The sequence below is a fragment of the Ostrea edulis genome, chromosome 6 (assembly GCF_947568905.1).
Source record: "Ostrea edulis chromosome 6, xbOstEdul1.1, whole genome shotgun sequence".
In the NCBI taxonomy this organism is placed as follows: domain Eukaryota; kingdom Metazoa; phylum Mollusca; class Bivalvia; order Ostreida; family Ostreidae; genus Ostrea; species Ostrea edulis.
Genome location: NC_079169.1, coordinates 74572935 through 74591794, shown reverse-complemented (window position 1 = coordinate 74591794; position 18860 = coordinate 74572935). Strand labels below are relative to the sequence as shown.

General features: G+C 35.4%; 1 protein-coding gene across 7 annotated transcripts in view; it reads right to left on the bottom strand.

The window, feature by feature from the left end:
• Positions 1–1129: 1129 nt before the first annotated feature.
• LOC125683909 (liprin-alpha-1-like) overlaps positions 1130–18860 on the bottom strand; it is a 41255-nt gene continuing 23524 nt past the window's right edge. The window contains exons 10-25 of one of the 7 annotated variants that reach the window (XM_048925448.2): positions 18581–18657; positions 18375–18471; positions 17944–18158; positions 17345–17525; positions 16466–16558; positions 14864–15000; positions 14370–14575; positions 12769–12862; positions 11514–11595; positions 10927–11127; positions 8952–9127; positions 8679–8776; positions 6749–6924; positions 6383–6451; positions 5645–5678; positions 1130–4289 (exon numbers count right to left, since the gene is read on the bottom strand). In XM_048925448.2, the coding sequence (XP_048781405.2) occupies positions 4285–4289; positions 5645–5678; positions 6383–6451; positions 6749–6924; positions 8679–8776; positions 8952–9127; positions 10927–11127; positions 11514–11595; positions 12769–12862; positions 14370–14575; positions 14864–15000; positions 16466–16558; positions 17345–17525; positions 17944–18158; positions 18375–18471; positions 18581–18657 (1941 nt within the window). In that variant the 3' untranslated portion in view covers positions 1130–4284. Of the gene's footprint in view, positions 5679–6378; positions 6452–6748; positions 6925–8678; positions 8777–8951; positions 9128–10926; positions 11128–11513; positions 11596–12768; positions 12863–14369; positions 14576–14863; positions 15001–16465; positions 16559–17344; positions 17526–17943; positions 18159–18374; positions 18472–18580; positions 18658–18860 lie in introns of all 7 variants that reach the window. The other 6 variants (XM_056140759.1, XM_048925446.2, XM_048925447.2 and 3 more) reach the window with 6 other exon arrangements.

Genomic DNA, 18860 nt, shown 5'->3' with positions numbered 1-18860 from the left:
TTTGGAGAAGTCGAAAAAGTAAAAAGTTTACAGACACGGACAAGAGGCGATCAGAAAAGCTCACTTGAGCTTTCAGCTTAGGCAAGCTAAAAAGTATACTGTAAAACAAGAAAGTTTGCACATACATATTTTGGCACAAACGCAAGTGCCAAGGCATTGGTGCAAATTTTAGTGCACCTGCAATTTGTTGCAAAATATATTTGGCACAGAATTTGCGGTTTGATCCATGGTCAGTCTTGCTTATACTCTCAATAGCTTCTGATCGATTTCTAACTCGGATACTAGTATGTACTACAATGTAGTATAATGCAAACAAAGAATGTGAGGGTGCATTGAAAAAGGAATTCCAAGTTTGGTATGCTGCTTTAATTCATTCTCAGAAAGCTGGCAACATTGTGTCTTCCGCATCTCTCAAACTTCCTGTCCTGAAGCCAGTCCATGCCACGTGGCTTGTCAGGGCGAAATCAAAGGTATAATGAACATGTTAAAGTCCTTTGAAAACACGGGAATTCTAAATACATTGATGTAGGGCTTTATGTAGTTTTACATGGGTATAGTTCTGACTGCATTTAACTCATCCTCTTGCACTTTTCGTAGGTGACAATTTTCTTGCGCCTCCCAGTATAATATGACAACATGTGAACATATTCAAACAAGAGGTACTGTGAGCAATGCTCACTAAGAATACCCCCCGCTTACCCAATCTCCCAAAGGGTGTTGTTAATAGGCATAAATTACCCCCCCCCCCCCATGGCATAACAGTAAGACAGCTTATAAAGAAGGAATAAATAGAAAATTGCCGAAGTAATACAGGTAGATCTACACGAATTGTCAGCATGGACAATCCACAAGTTCATTGCGTCTTGATCTGTAGTTTGCCACTCTTGAAGTACACTGCAAGTTTCAAAGGAATCTTCACAAGCATAATGGAAAAAAGTCTGGAAAACCAATGGGACAGTCAGACAGAGAAGAAACCTATAGACCTCTTTAGTTTTACAAACCAGTAGGGGACTAACAAACATCTTATAGATGATTAAAAAATGAAGTTTATATCGGAGTCGTGTTCTCATGGCTAGGTGAGCTGGTCTTCCTTCACAACTAGCTTCCCTGAGTAGAAAAAGAACAAGACTTGGTGTTTTGATGCTGTATTTGCATAAAAACATTCTATGCCATACACAGTATCATAAGTATCAAATATCACAAATCGCATTTATACAGATGGAGAAATAAATACACTTATAACAGAGTTACAGATTTGTGAAGCAGTCCAGTTATAACACACACATCCACCAACTGTACACAGAAAAGCTGGCCACTCAAACTTCTCCTACAGAGGTCTGCTAGAGTATGGCTCAATATTAGGAGATAACAAAAAAGGTCCTCTACAGTAGAATCAGTTATTTTGGTGGTGTTCCGACTTTTGTGGTTGGAGAAAAGCATAGACAGAGGGTCAAGATTTAAATTTGTGGGCATGTCCAAATTACAAAAAGAATGAAAAGTAAGCCTCCACAAAAACTGGTGATTTTACAGTATTATTCAATCTTTTGTTTCTTCTCTTAATATTCTCTCATGAAAAGATACTAGGGAACTTTTAATGAAATGGATAGGAAAACTAATTGATATTTGATCCCACAAAATTAGGAAAATGTAAATGATTCCAGCAAAACATAAATAAAGGCAGTTATGTGAAGAACTAAGAAAAAAGGGAGTTCACAGCTTTTTTCTAAACAGAGATTGATGAATGAACACATCATTCTTGAAAACTCTTCAAGAAACCAACAAAGTAACAGAGCCAAGTTCATGTAAGATCTGATGCACAAGTATTGCATATCATCTTTTTGTGATGATATCTCATTCCTACTCACTGTAACCTTTACAATGATAATAAAATTTCTTCTATAAAACTAACACAACACATTTCATTTCTATTTCAGTCTCCTACAAGTTACGTAATATACATCATATGTGTTGTAAAATTTCAAAAACCACAGTCAAGTTATATGAAAAAGAGGAGAGAATTTCTCCATTATCTCCCCATAATGTATAGGAGTGTTGTTGGTGTTTTTTTAATGTTTTTGTTGTTATTGTGTTTTTGTTTTACTCGAGTATCAAACAAATAAAAAAAAAAAATCCTAACTTCTTCAATAACATCAATGCAAAGCTTTACATGCTTAACTAAAACACTATAAGCTGCCACAACCTCTGGGAGATGGAATATACAAGTAGCTTTCTCTCTGAAAATGAATAGGAATTCCAGTCTTAGATAATACAGCACTCCTGCCATTCTAGTAGTATCACAACCTACAAAGTCAACCTAGCATATTTTAGATTTCTGCAGTGTCGACATATTTCCATAAAACCCAGTTCACAAACCATACAACAAAAAAACCCAGTCCTGTTGCAGTTTCTTTGTTCTATACATGTGTACCATTGAGAATTCATAAGGTAGGTTTTTTCCTTGCACAAAAGGAATGTACTTAAAAGATGACTTTAATCACCCTACCGAAAATTCACAACAAATGATAATTATGATATACTGAATATGTTTGCATAGATAACCAACATGTGAATTTTTACTTGGTTTATAAATTTCCTCTAAAAATTCAAAGTTGATGTACCTATTTTATAATACATGATAATATTATGAACGGAAGATAATGCTGGTCTTTGTTATCGAGCACTACTGGTTAGATGAGCTTGAATTGTCTATTTTTAAAAAAAATCTTTTATACACATTACATAAGAATTATATATTATCTTAAAAATCTACCTTCACTATCTACATACATTTAATTTTCATATTCTGTATAGATAAAGTGAACAATATACATTCTCTTCAAAGAATGTATACATTTCGAGTATATCTAAACTTCTCCTTAAGTAAGAAATTTGCCACAGTACTTCTGGATTTCAACAGAAATAGCAGTGTCTTTGCAATCCTTACTTCAAAATTGTTTTAAACACAAACCTGGGTGACTTTTCCTGATTTTTAACACGGTAAATTATAAGATCATTAACTTGATTTGAATGCCTATCACTCATAGCCTAAAAAGCTAATTTGCTATTAATCATTTCACTACTTCATTTCTGTTGTATTTAACAATATTTTATCTCGGTTTATAGATTTCTCTACACAATTTTCAGATTTCAGTGTTTTTCAATCAAAAACTTCAGGTAGAAAGATATAGAGGAAAAAGAAATTTGTTTTATATTGTTAAATATTTTGTTTTTGCAAAGAAAACATCATTGCTTCCAAATCATTCAGGTGTGTCTCTAACATTTTAAAAAGGCCAATATACATTCACATGTACATATGTATGTATCATTTAGTCTCTTGTCAATATTTCAAGAAAAAGTATTAATTGTGATAATATAAGTTGTAAAAAAAATGTAAAGTCCATATCAATTAGTTACAATACTACTGGTTGTTATATATATATAAATGCTTATATCTTATACAATTTTCACATTTTTCATTATTTATATTATGCCAATCAAGACTGAGGTAACTTTTCATGAGGGGGTAAGAGTTGTTTCCCTTAGAACTTGGACAGGAAGTAATACAGATCTTGGTTTTCCTTGCTCATGCATTAATTACAGCATATAACACCGATGATACGCACACACACAGTGACACCTAGAGGATTCTAACACACTTTTGGTCTCGGTAAAGTAAATGCCATTAAAAATTGTATGAGGGGTAATCAGCCGTGGATGATGGAAATGAATTGTCACAGGTAAATATATTCTGTACATTACATGAAAAACTGGTATAAATCTACCAAATACTCTGTAAAATCAATGAATCTACCACTCTGTGACTTATGGTTTTGTAATATTAAACGGTTTGATTCAATACATTCTAAGTCCAGGGATGACAACAATGCCTTGCTATCTGAACATCAGATACAAATGTGCATCCTACACACCCTGTCCACACCAGAAAAAAACGGGGAACAGAGTACTCATCACCCACTTTTTCTTTGAACAATTCCCTAAATTGTTCATACATGTACATACAGATTTGTGGTTTGTACAGTGAGATGCTATTATAATTTGTTACAACCTAGAGTAAAATGTATAAATCATTAATAGTTCATCATGTGTTCGGTGGTTCGGCGATGCATGGAGTTGTCTGCCCCTCCCTGCCTGCGGACATGCTGGGGGGATTGCTGGGGCTGACCCTCAGTACCACTGGGTTCCCCCTCGTCCCCGCTTTCACGACTTCTGTCCTTGGTCCTGAACTTCTTCCTCCATGATGGAGCTCGTCTCAATTTCCCTCCCTCACCCTGAAAAATAGAATTTTTTGTCAGGTACATGTACATGCAAGTGCCTGAATGAAGTTGTCAAACATTACTTCAATAATATTTCATATTATGCTTCTACTGATCAACAAAATAATTTGAAGAAAGAAATCTAATTCTAGTAAAGAAAAATCTAGATGAAAAGATTCAAGCAGTTAATATCTTAGTGCACCTGTTCTCAGTTTATCCCATTCTGGAGTCAATACATACATGTAGGCACATATTGTTTAATTTTAATATAGCTTTGTATACAAAACTTACAACACAAATTTATTTATGCTATGTAAATATCATAGCAAACCACAACCAATAATAAATCCCTGAAATGAGATATTGATGGACATGGCAATGAAAACCTTAATGCCCCAAAATTACAAATAAAACAAATGAGTTTGAAATAAGGCAACATTAAATTTTAGAAGCCCATAAAAATCATCATTTTGAAATAAAAGTTCTTGCTATTTCAGAACATATACACTGTATCTGTATATCCGTCTAACTAATATCATATCCATGCATACAGGGAAATTTCCTCCCATGTTAATTTCACCCAGATACAATGAAAAGCAAATTTACCCAATTTAAAATTTGTCCAAAGGAATTTTATGCTACTTTAGAGTAATGAGTAAATCTAAATTCACCTACCGTTAATCTTAATTTTGCCCATTTTGGATAAGGGCGCATTGGGTGAAAATGAAATGGGGTAAAGATTTCCCAGTATAAAGTATACATCAGAGATCTTAATCAGAATCGTATTTGTATAAAGATACACTGGACTACTTGTCTGTTTTAGCCTACAAAGCTGTTTCATGCAGTATGTTTTGTTGATAGATGGTGTAACAATGAAAACAAATCGACCGAGTGAACTATTGAGTAGGCTCTCCACGATATCAGAGGCAGTATGATACGTTGTTTTAAATTTCATGTTACTTCTTCTATAGAGAATTTGTTGATTTGTAACAAATGAATTAAATTTCAGCTGACCTATTTTAATACTATTTAAAGATACAGAAAGCTCTTTCTAAAAGGCAGAAAAATAATTGTGTTAGATTCCAAAATACAATGTGCTCTCCCAGTACTAAAGATTGAAATCAAATGTGTTACCAATAAAATAGCAGTGTTTAAAAACTGTATGGCCTCAAACCCCCGAATTCATTCAAATTATCAGTGTCAAACAAAACGTGATTTCGTTTTATGAGATCTCTGGTTATATGTTAAAAAAAAGTGATATGATAAAAGTAATGAAGTAAAGCATATATCAAAAGGTCTGATATGTCCCAAATTAGGCCAATCCAAAATGCATCAGGTGTTATGGCGTGAAAGCTGTTAATATGTCTCACCTAGGAAAGATACTAATCCCTTCCTTTTTTTCTTCTGAAAATTCAAATTCAGCGGCAACATTAGCATTGAACTAGCAAGAAGACAGGTGTCTGTTACCCATACTCTACACTCCTCCCCGTGGTCAAGTTTTGTCAGTCATCATGATTAGACACATTTTATTTGATGGGCAACAAACTCAAGGAAAATTCAAACAAAGCAAACTGATTTCACATCAAATTTGATGCTACATAAAAAAATAAATAAATAATAAATTCATGCAGCATTTCTCCAAATCATGCTGTAAACAACAGAAAACTGAAAGATTCTTACAAAATAAAGTCTAGCACTGTATTCACAAACTCATTTCAGAATCTTTGAATATCATGGAATAGAGCTAATATAAATTATTCATTATTATCATTCATTGACATCACCATGTTGGTATACAGCTAAAATCATTAAAAAACAAACAAATTAACAACATTATTACTAACATTCAATTTCGAAAGGGGAAAAAAAATCATCAGATTTCAAATCATACACAGAAATTTCTTCTCAACATTCACAAAATAAATGTCAGATATAGTGTTTACTTCAAATTGCTTGCAATTCTGTATAAACTTCCATGCCTCGAAATGTTTCACTCACCATTACAATAGAGAATGATTGGACATAAACATCAGGGTCAAAGGTGATAGGGATCCAATCAGATGCCACACAGGGAGACAAATCTAATTGTAATATAATGACTGACCTACCTCGTCCAGACGTCTGTCTGTTCCCATCACCAACATATTCCCAAACTCGCGCTCTAAAACTTGGCGTGCCTAGATAAAAATGTGTTTTATACTTTTATTTTGAATTCATACAACACATTATGATACACATGTTACTGAATTTTCTGATTTGTATCACCATTCTGCTAGATCAAATTTTAAAAGTGTACATGTACATTAATATCATCTGCAGAAGATCATTTCATCTATTGTGTGAATACTTTTGGACAGTGTGGCATTAAAACATTACGTAATTAAGAAGCCAACAAAATTATCAATAAGGGACAAGTGGCATCTACGGACCATCATCATCATCAACAACAACCTACTTTCTATTCTGTTACTAACCTGTGAGCTTTGATTTGGAATCTGTAAAGCTAGTGCCAAACTGTTGGCATCAAAGCTTTCATCTAAGGCAATTAGAGCACCATGAACCCCAGATTCTATCAGATTATTTGCATATTCCCGTAAACCTATTGATTGGACCCATTTGAGAAGTCTCTCATTAGACCACACCAGCACATCTGAAATAAAGACCAAAGTTAGCATTAAAAATTATTATGTCTACCTTAAGGATTCTTGCAGACATTCAATGAATAAAGTGCATTGCTAGGGTACATGATATGCCAATCTGAATATCTATGTTTGCATAATCTAAGATCCATAAGATGACAAGGGTTGATGGAGCTAGGTGTGATATAATCCAGACATACTTAGACTATGCATGGCCATAAAATTCCAAAATAAGGTCATATTGACCTACTTTTTGTGTCACAACACTCCCCCCTCCTTAAAATGCATCAACTGACTAAGTTTGACAGTTCTAGACGTCACAATGTCAAGATAAAATCCAGTCCAGACATGACTCGAATATATAACCACAAAATTAAAGAATGAGGCCACAGTGACCTACTTTTGGTTCACCACACACCTCTCCCTCCCCCTAACCAAGTTTGATGGTTCTAGGCCTCACAGTGTACAAGATATGATCCTGACACAACTTGAGTATATATAGCCATAAAATGCCAGACGGAAACCAGTGACCTACTTTGGGTCATGACAAATCTTCGGTTTCAAAATGCATCAACTGACAAAGTTTGATGGTCCTAGGCCTCACAGTGTGCAAGATATGATCCTGACATTACTTAAAAATGTAGCCATAAAATTCCAAAACGTGGCCACAATGACCTACTTTTGGGCTGCAACACACTTTTGCCCTAAGATGCAGGAGGTTGCAAGTATGAGCCCCACTCATGCCATGGCTGCGTCAAACCTAAGACATTAAAATAGGTAGTGATTGCTCCTTCGCCAAATGCCTAGCATTTAGAAGTGAGAATCATGAGTCTTTCAAATATGACCTTAAAAACAGAGGTCTTGTATTGCAGCAGGCATTGGCATGTTATAAAATCTTCCCTCCTCAGCCCTGATAATTAAACATAGGTCTTTTTGTAATACTTCACCTACAGCTGTAGACATCTTAACATGACTAAAATGTTCTCGACAGAATGTATAAAAAAAAAATCCTACCCCAAGATGCATCAGATGACTTAAGTTTATTAGTCCTAGCAGTGTGAAAGATATGACCCGAACACGAAGAAGCTAACAGACGTCAAAGAAAGCCTAACTATAATACGGGCCATCAAAAGACGGGCGTATGATAAAGAAAGCCTAACTATAATATGGGCCATCAAAAGACGGGCGTATGATAAAGAAAGCCTAACTATAATATGGGCCATCAAAAGATGGGCGTATGATAAAGAAAGCCTAACTATAATATGGGCCATCAAAAGATGGGCGTATGATAAAGAAAGCCTAACTATAATATGGGCCACCAAAAGATGGGCATATGATAAAGAAAGCCTAACTATAATATGGGCCATCAAAAGATGGGCGTATGATAAAGAAAGCAGATATAAAAATGAAGCACGTAATGTAAAGAATATTACATGCATACTAAGTACAACTTTTATTCATACACAAAAATATACCCCCAACACTTCTGTAAGGAAACCCACCACTATACCCCCAACACTTCTGTAAGGAAACCCACCACTATACCCCCAACACTTCTGTAAGGAAACCCACCACTATACCCCCAACACTTCTGTAAGGAAACCCACCATGCCTCCTCTTGCGAATATTTGAAGTTGCAAAAGAGTCACTTCCTTTTAATCAATTATGTATCTTAAGAGTTCCTTTGACTTGGCTTTTTTCAAATTAACACAAGTGTTATGTTGGTTTACATTACAATGTGGGCGTGATACACTAAATCACTTACCCTTAATTTCTGAAGAACTCTCCTCTCGTCTTCTCTCCAATTCTTTCTTATCATAATTGACACGTTTTAGACAATTTATGGCATACTGTAAACTTGTTCTGAAAAAAAAACAAAAAACCAATGTCAGTAAAAAAGAAAGCTTTATTTTTCGTTGATCCCAAAGTCTTTCATTTAGATACACATTCCAATTTCTGATCAATGCATTAGTGACACCCTCCAGGAATTAACAAAATGTTTCACAGGTAAAAAGCTCTTTTAAAAAATGTTTTTCACCTATGAAAGCTATCCACCATCTTTAACTGTCCCCTCAGATCTTTTTTGGTCAGATGATCCAGCATCCTTGCATCGACGAGACATTCCATGAAGTGACTGCGGTACTGAGGCAATCCTATAGTTGGCAGCCACTCATTTCCTATCCACTCGTGGTTCATGTCTCCAAACGCCAGAGTCTAAAACAAGCAAACTGTGGTATAGTTTTGCACAATAAATGAAGTACAGTGTATATCATGTCAGATGTATACTTATAGACCACCATTCAGGACATGAACACTCCAAACATATACATGTACATACAAAAGGCTTTAACGGTCACCTAAATACCATAGCCCATAAACAGACCTGTCAGGGAGTCTCATATTTGCATGGAAGCCTCATTTTGGAATCTTGTGCACAGCTTTATGATCTTTCCAAGTATGCATACAATTCCCATTTAATTACAATAGAAGAAAAGGTGACATTTGAAGCATTTAAGCATTCAGTGATTGGGAAGGCCCTGTGCCCTAGTCCCATTCAGATGAAAATTGGCGCATTAGATTATCTAATCTATGCGCCAAAGTGCGCATTCATCATCGATTGTAAGTTACATTTTTTCTCTGGAAGTGAATTGAGTAGGACTTACTTATTTTTTGTACTTTCATTTTTAATTCCTATGTACTCTGATACACCAAATCTCATTGGTTGAAGCAATGCAAATTAAAATAGATAAAAAATGAACTGTTTCCTCTTACACCACGCGCTCATCTACTCATCTTTACTTTAGCGTTTAAGCTTCTGAAGACCAAGGACAGATATAGAAATGACAGAAAGTAAAAAAAAAACAAACGATGAAAATAACAACGAGAGATCGTTGTCAAATACCAATGCTGATAAAAGCAATGATACCATTGAGAAGGGGAAAAATTTAATGAAACTAAGGAGAAACATTTTCAAGAGCAGTGGAAAAGATCATAGTTATAGTTCACATTTCATTAAAAAAAATAATGTTCCACTGCACATTTGTTATTGATTGAAAATTGCCCTTCAAAATATGTTGATGGCCCATTAAATTTGAAAATGGCCCATTGAAAATTTGAACCGTGGGGCAATAGTCCCATCCCAATCACTAAGCATTATAAACTCTATGACCTTTTTTAAAGCATATTTAGCTCCGCCCATAAGGCCCCAGGGTGTGGTAAGGTAATAAATTTCACAATTTATATTCCTCTTATCCTAGAGATGCTTCTCAACAACAAGAGCCCCATGGGCCACATCACTCACCTGAGTCACCTTGGCCCATATCTAAAGATTTTCCATATATATTCGCATGTAAAACTTTGGTCCCTATTGTAGCCCCAACCTAACCTGGGGGCCATGATTTTTACCAACTTGAATCTGCAATATGTCAGGAAGCTTTCATGTAAATTTCAGCTCTTCTGGCCCAGTGGTTCTTGAGAAGATTTTTAAATGACCCCATCCTATTTTTGCATTTTGTGATTATTCACCCTTTGAAGGGGACATGGCCCTTCATTTGAACAAACTTGAAAGCCCTTCACCCAAGGATGCTTTGTGCCAAGTTTGGTTGAAATTGGCCAAGTGGTTCTGGAGAAGAAGATGAAAATGTGAAAAGTTTACGACGACACCGACAGACAAATTTTTATCCAAAAAGCTCACTCGGCTCAGGTGACCTAAAAATGGTAACAATTGGTCTTGTAATTTTCAAAAAGTCAAAAATGTGAAATTGTAAATGGACTACGACGGATGAAGACCAACGGCAATAGGTCACCTGAGTGACTTAGGTGACCTAAAACTTCTTTCACTCCTTTTAAATAGAGCAATGAAATCCTAGACCTGCCTTACACAAAATACATCAAATTCTAATCCTTGCAACTTAGAAATATCAAACCATTTACAAGTCATATAACATACTATTTGTTTTCAAAGGATGTGTTTTACAAATACTTTACTTTTTTTCTCTCAACCTAATACTTACAGAACTGGAAGTTTTGGGAGCTGAGGGGCTGGTCAAACTGACCATCTCCTGGATGGCTAGGCGCAACTTGAGACGGTGGAGAGGATTGCTGATTCCAATCTCCCTCTGAATTTCTTGGTCAGAGAGCGCAGACATTATTGCACCACTTTTGACATTGGCTCTACATGCTGCCACATACCATGCAGGCATTCCAACCCAAAGCTGTACAAAAAATATCATAAAGTTCACAATGTAGACTAGAAAAGAAACAAAGTAGCTTTATCTCAAAACTACTTTATATGGTTTATTTTCACAGATTTACTTTTGCTGTTTCGATGGCAAGAAAAAAGTCATCAAATCAACTCTTTACTGAGAATAACTTGATCTCAACATCTAAAGGTTTTAATGACAGAGGAGAGAAAAATGTAAATTTCAAAAGAGAAAATTGGATTTTATTTCAAATAGTCAAAAATAACGATGAGCAAAATCAAAGCTGTAGATAATATTCAATTAGCCTGTCAAAGACATCAAGAGTGTAGCTGAATAGGATTTTTACCAATCTTTAGTACATATGCTTAGTTATCTCATAACAATGCAATTTTCCTGACCTCTAGCCAGGCTACCACAGTGGGCCCATTCCAGAGAGCAAACGGTGTTCCAGCTTTCATGGCTTCCTCCAATAACTCATGTCTGTAACAAAGCAACATACAACAGTTCTGAATCTGGTATGCTGATGCATACATCACGATGTAAACATCCATAGGCCATCATTCACTGAAAATGTCACTTTTATGCCTCAGACTAAATAAAGTTTATGCCTGGTTTAATGAAATTTTACATCAGGTTAAAATGAAGTTAAAGATGGGGCTAATAAAGTTAATGTCAAGGTTACTGAATGTCAGGGCCTGTACCTGTACTTTTCTCAGAAATTTTACCTGGCCTACATGTGAACAAGAGGCCAACAGGCCTTACTGATCACCTAAGTATTAGTTAAAATTTTGCACTAGCACCAAAGGCTACAAAATCTTCAAAATTTTTCCTGTTCTGTATATCTAAGCTAAATTCTAATACATGTATTCAACAGCAGTATATAACAATATGTGTTCTTAAGACATCAATGCCCCAAAAAGACACCTCTCTCTGCTTTTCCTAAATATGCATTTAGTTTTTATACAGTATCAGCAGAATTAAAGAGGAAGTTTTTCAAATGATATAAACACAATAATCACTATAATAATTTTGGCCCCATCCTGGAACCCAAACCCTTACCTCTTAGATCATAAAATTTACAAGTTTAGTAAAGGGTTATCTGCTCCTTCTAAATATCTATCTGCTTTCAATTTCGTATCAATAGTATTAAAGAAGATGTTATCTAAATGTTTTACACAAAAACACTATAAATCCCAAGTTTGGACCCACTCTGGCATCAGATCATAAAATTTACAATTTTGGTAAAGGCCATCTTGCTCTACATGGCTATGAATTCAGTTTTTCTTTTGGATGTAGTTTTAGAGAAGATTTTTGAAAATTGTCAATCTTTGGCAGTTTTTGTACCGCCACAATGGCCCAAGGGTGCTGGAGTCCTGAAATTTACAATTTATGTTCCCGTTGTCCCAAAGATGCCTTATATCAAATAGGAAAGAATTGGAATGGCAGGTATCAAGAAGTTAAAATTGTTCAATTGTTAATAACACATGACGGACGATGGACACAGACCAATTGCAATTGGTCACCTGAGTGACTCGGGTGACCTCAAAAGTGCAAGTTGAATCTAAAATGTATACAGGTAGTGTCTGTCTCAAACCTGATACTTGCGTAGCAAGGAAGGAAATAGCAAGAATTTAAACAATTTCAGGGTCTTACTTTTTCTTCTTTCTCCTGTCATATTCTGACTGTCCTAACCCTAGAGTCAGGGCATCACCAGCTCCTACATCACTCAGGTCAGCAAAACCACCTCCTGAAAAACAAACTCAATGTCAAACACAGAGACAACATCAAGTCTCTCCTCAAACTATAATTACCTCCATACTGTGAATCAAATTTCCACTAATTTCATGGGTAAGCAAGTCTACAAAATCAACTGACTAACAAAGTGAATTTTCATTCAAATACCAATGAAATTGAATCTGTTGGCAAAACCATGCAATTTTATGTCCACATCAATTGATAAAACCACAAATGTGTCTTTTACATATTGTATACTGTACTGTTAACATGCCTTTTTAAAAATAAAAACTTAAATGATTCACATTAAAAACCAGATTTGAATTTGCATATAGGCTACTCAACAATGTCTGTCTAATGGGATTGAATGTTGGTTACAAGAATAAGTTCTCTGCATTAGCTAATGGAATTTTTTTTTACGAAAATGATCAATATGATCAGCAGGATGTCTTTATTCATATTAATTCAAATCATACTGAACAAGAACAACGCTCAAGCTGCAAAATATGCCCATCCATTATATTAATCCAAATCATATGAAACATGAGCAACGCTCATGCTGCAAAATATGCCCATCCAGCACAGTAGTAATCAAAGAAAGGATTAACATCCAAATAAATCATTCTTGGTCTGAAGTTACAGTGGATGGTTTTCTGCGGCTGCAATAGCAATGACACTTACACGTACTCGTGCCACCACTTACAGGATTCCCACTACACATAACCAGCCACATTTAATGTATAACGAGGACAGATCCTGTAGACTCAAAATCGATAAACTGCTCCTACAGTGTATGGATATGTTTAATACCTAATTCAACAAGTTTTTTCTTTAAGGTAGTACTCTACATCGTCATAATGGCCGACTTCCTTTAAAAACATGGATGAAAAAATCGAAATCAGCAATATTTGACATTTCCTTTTCCATTTAAATACCTAGCCGAGTAGCTCAGTAGGTTAGAATACCGACTGCTGAACTGTAGGTTGCAGGTTCGAGTCCAGCATGGGTTTTAAATTTTTTTCAGATTACCTTCTACTAAAACTGTATATTTTGACAAAATAAAGTAAATTTGAAAATTTTCAACTTCAAAATATTGTTGTACATATCCTCCACTTTTCATCTACATCAAATTTCTCTGGTGTAGCATATCTCCTTAAACCCTTCCTCTAATATTTGAAAGCATTAAATTAATGAAATGTTAGTTCTAAAAAGACCTTCTCAAAAATTTAATTAATAAAGATTTCACTCATATGAAGTAAATGTACAGTAAATAACGACTTTTTCTTAGCCTTATAAGTCCTGTTTTTATCTAGCACACAAGACGCCGACAAATGGAAACACGCAAAGCAACATACCATAATATGACCTGTCTATAATGAATGTATAAAGTTCTATACAAAACACCATGCCATAATATGACCCATCTATAATGAATGTATAAAGTTCTATACAAAGCACCATGCCATAATATGACCCGTCTATGATGAATGTATAAAATTCTATACAAAGAAGTTACACACCAGATGGAAGCAGCTCCTGAGCAAGACCTTTGCCTTTCTGTTTCTCCTTCTTGCTGAAGAGGCGGCCCAATGAACTCTTAATGCCTTTCTTCTTCTGCTGCTGCTGCTGTTGTTGTTGTTGTTGGTTTTTGTGGAGAGAATCCTGACTACTGTTGGGTGTACTAAAAGGACTCTGTGATGACTGGGTAGTGTCTATCACAGTTCTACTGCAATTGTCAAGATAGGAAAATTAAACGATAGTACAACAAAAACAACAATTAGGTATCAGATCTAAGTGTACCATCGCACTCATTTATTTCAAAACACAGCTGTACATCCTTCATTGTATGCCTGAGAATGTTTCTTTAATATTGCTGAGGATAGGTAAAATGGGGACAATTTCTCTTAGTTTGAGAAAATAAAACATGTTCATGGAGGTATAAAATGTATAATCAAAACCCAATAAAATGATTTTACAGCATAAAATGACTTGCGACTCCTGCTGAAGGCAGTACCTTGGAGTGTCTTCTACAGAAGCATTGTGGGTGGCTGCGGCTCGCTCCAGCCTTAGAGATCGGGGAGTGGGGGGACTAGATTCACACTTGATTTGTCGATTCTCCTCATTAATCGCCGAGTCATCCCTACTGTACATCTGAAATAAAGACAAGCTATCATTGTTGATTCTCCTCATTAATCGCCGAGTCATCCCTACTGTACATCTGAAATAAAGACAGGCTATCAGTAAGGCAGCTAATTCTGACTGAATGGGTCAACATACATGTATTCTGATGCTCAGGTTACATGTATATATAGTCATTCCTCTTTAAATTTCATGGGTGATAAGTTTTTTTGATAACTGGATTACTGTAGACCAATTACTTTTACACATGAATTAACAATGGGGAAATCTGTTCACATGAGTAATATTCACAGAGAAGTTAAAAATGAAAAAGGTACTGCAGGATATTGGGACCTAAACTTTTATAGTTTTTGTTGAACCTATTCATTTTCTGTCAGACCCTCTAGAAACCATAAAAAGATGTACAAGACATAATTTTCCATTTTCAGTTTGTCTGCCGAGTTGCTACAATGAAGTTGTTTCAGTATACAGTTATTGTATATTGATAGTAACTGTTTCACAGATCAACAAGCTGTTATAATAAATTAAGACCTCCCAAAAGAAAATACATATAAAAATCTATTTGTTACAGACATGATAAATAAGGCCATAGAAAATTAATGCAGTGTTGTGTTATTAAACCTTGTTTTATAATTTAAGATTCTAATTCAGAATGAACAGGTTCTATAGACTTTGTTCTTCTGTGGAATTTTGGATGCATGTTCCATGTCAAACATCTAATCTACAGTAAAAATGGCAGCTTTTAGCTTTTGAATCTCTATCAATGCTGTTGTGGAAATGAGTTGCAAGAACTGCAGCCAGATGACATTACTTGAGCACCAAGGTCTTTACTGTGTTCAGAAATCTGACTTGCCAGTCTAGTACTTAAGTGCTGTATTTCAGTTGTTTTTTTCCCCACAAATTTGTTTCTAGACTCTACTGTGTTTGTGACAAAATTTTGTTTAATTTGGGAAGGCCAGTGCCCAATTTGTTAAGCAGCCCTAACAATAAGTAAACACTATGAAGCCATCAGTTGATCAAGAGAATGTCAGTGTGCTGTAAAATGTTTATTTCATGTACACAAGCCTTGGTATATGTTTGCCATATCTTATTAAATATCAAAATCATTTGTTAAGCCACCCTCGTCATTCTTATTCAGTTAACCAGGGTAAAAAAACCAAGGGGATAAAAATGCCTCCCTCCCTCATCAAATATTGGTAAAAGTGACCAGAAAACCAGATAATTAATTTTTTATGGCCAAATAGCTTGATATTTCAACCGGACATTAGGACAGACAGCGCAATACTTTTTATTGGTCCTACAAAAAAATCTGCCTTAAAGTTTTGAATACTTCTGTATTTGTAAGTAAATTTCAGCTATAATTCAACCTGACTTGGCTTAAAAGTTCTTCTAAGAGCTTTCATACCCTAGTCTTGTGACATTTGAGATTCAGTGCTCCAATGTGTAGGACTTGTACCTGGTCTTTAGAGGAACTCACCTGTGATATATTTGGGTCATTGGCAGCAGTGGCTAATTGAGGACTAGAGGAAGAGTATGTGTATAGGTGGGCAGTAGACATTCCAGCAGGGGCCTGAAAATCCAAACATTTCATTGAAAAAGTTGCATGTGTATGTATGTAAATACCCAGAAGATTTGACTCGAAAACTGAAACTCTTTTTTAACATTTGAGGGCTTATAATTACTGTCCGTTTTCTCTGTATATACTGCATGCAAATGTATGTACAATTCTTGAGCTCGGGAAACTGAGACATAACATCCGAGTAGCATGCGTTTGCTAGAGATTCTCACCCTTTTTTTTTTCTGAGACAGAGAAGAAAAAAATGAAATCTTAAAATAAAAACACCTGCACTAAACAACATCAAACAAAAGACATGCAAAATGTGTATAAATGTGCTGAAAAAAACTAATATCTCAGTACCATTTTATAATCTTGGGAGATTCAAAAAGTAATATGTCATGTCAATTCATTAGTGCATGTCTGGGGAATGCTGGATGTATATCACAAGTTCAATATCCATCATTGGTAAAATTTCAAATCAGCACATTTCAACACATTAGATGATAGGGAGTCAGTAAAACCAATGAAAAATTATGTAACTTCAACTGACCAATTCAAACCCAGAAATAACAATAAAAATACTTTAGAAAAATACAAAAAAAAAAATTGGATTAAAACAAATTTCACCAAGAGGAAAAATACTCTTACCATGTAGATCAAATGTAATCTTGAATATAATGAAAGTGATTAAACTGGGATGATAGGAAATGAGAGAAAAACCAAGTAAAGAAGAAAACCAAACCTAGAGAAAAGGGGAACTACCACATCCATTACAACAACCACTGACTCCCCACTTACGGTGTGGTACTTTTGAAGATAATCTCTTGTTTGTAATGTACGAGTAGTGGGCGTCGCCCTCTCGCTCAATGGCGGAGAGGTGCGCCATCTGTTGGCAATCGTATCAAGACTACCACTCCCTACCCGACTTTCCAGTTCTTCTGCTCTCTGCTCTGTGGTCTCTTTTTCTTCCTGGATTAACCTGCAACGTTAAAGATTTGAAATGCTTTCCTTACCCTAAAAAAATCTGCAGTACAATTTACAATATATGCATGTTTCAGTGTCCAAAACAACATACTATAAGGAAGTTTATTCAGTATATCAGTGTCCAAAACAACATACTATAAGGAGGTTTATTCAGTATATTCCTCAATAACTCTATGACATGATGGACTGATCTTTATATTTCTGATCTACTCTAAGACACTCATTTGAAAAGCTTCCTGCAAACCTTTCTCCAGTCCTCTGCCAGAAATTTAGTGTGCATTACATATTGAAAAAACTCCAGAAATTTTGTGTGGTAGACTGCATTTACAATGTATTTCAATGTAGACCTCCAGTTAAATTCACAAGTTTTGGATGGCTGACCTGGGATAAATATGAGAGATTTCATATTATACCTAATTTCATTATTTATTGCATCTAACTGCTCTTGGAGCATGAGTGCCAGTGTTTGGGCATCAGTAGGACCACTGGGGGACCACATATCAAAGGCCTCAATCACCGACTCGTTCTCACTGCCCTCAGTGTCACTGGCATCAAATGCCTGTTGGAGTTTCTCCAGAATCTGGGCCTGCTTTAACTTCTCATGCTCTTGTTCATTCAGGGTGTTAACCTGGGGAATAGAAATTTAAATATAATCAGCACTTTTTTCAAATATTTGATCATTTTTCGTGAAGAAAGGTTGATATCTTACATTCAACATTACCCAGTAATGTTCTCCTGTTAGTATAAAATTCAAAGAAACACCATTTTTTACTACTGTACTTGTAATTCCCAAAAATCATAATTACAAAGAATCAAACAATTTTATCCATTATAGCGATCGAACCTTGGTCGGATCATCTTCAAGTGACTGTTCTCTGCCCCGCTGTGACCTTCTAGTGACTTCATCCATAGGACTTCTGATCACGTACCCTGTGCCTGGCCTGTGAAGAAAATAAGTGCCTATCAGATGTAAGCTGTATCATGCTTATTTAAACAAACTTCCAGAAAATGATGGATATCCAGTTACTTTTCTATAGGTGATATTTGTACCTGGCCAGGTGCTCTATCTGCTGCCTGAGTGTGTCCACCTCTCTGTTAGCTCTGACCAAATCGTCTGATATTCTCTCCTACATCATTTAACAAGAATCATTTCAAAATTGCAGCAATATTAGACAATTGCATGCTTTTGAGCAATCAATTTTTTCATGATATGATGATTAACAAAGAGCTAGGTACATTAAGCTCCATTTCCCCTCTCAAAATTAGGGTAAACCTACAATGTGACATCATTTTCTTAATCTACATTCAGTACATGGATTCACTTCATTGA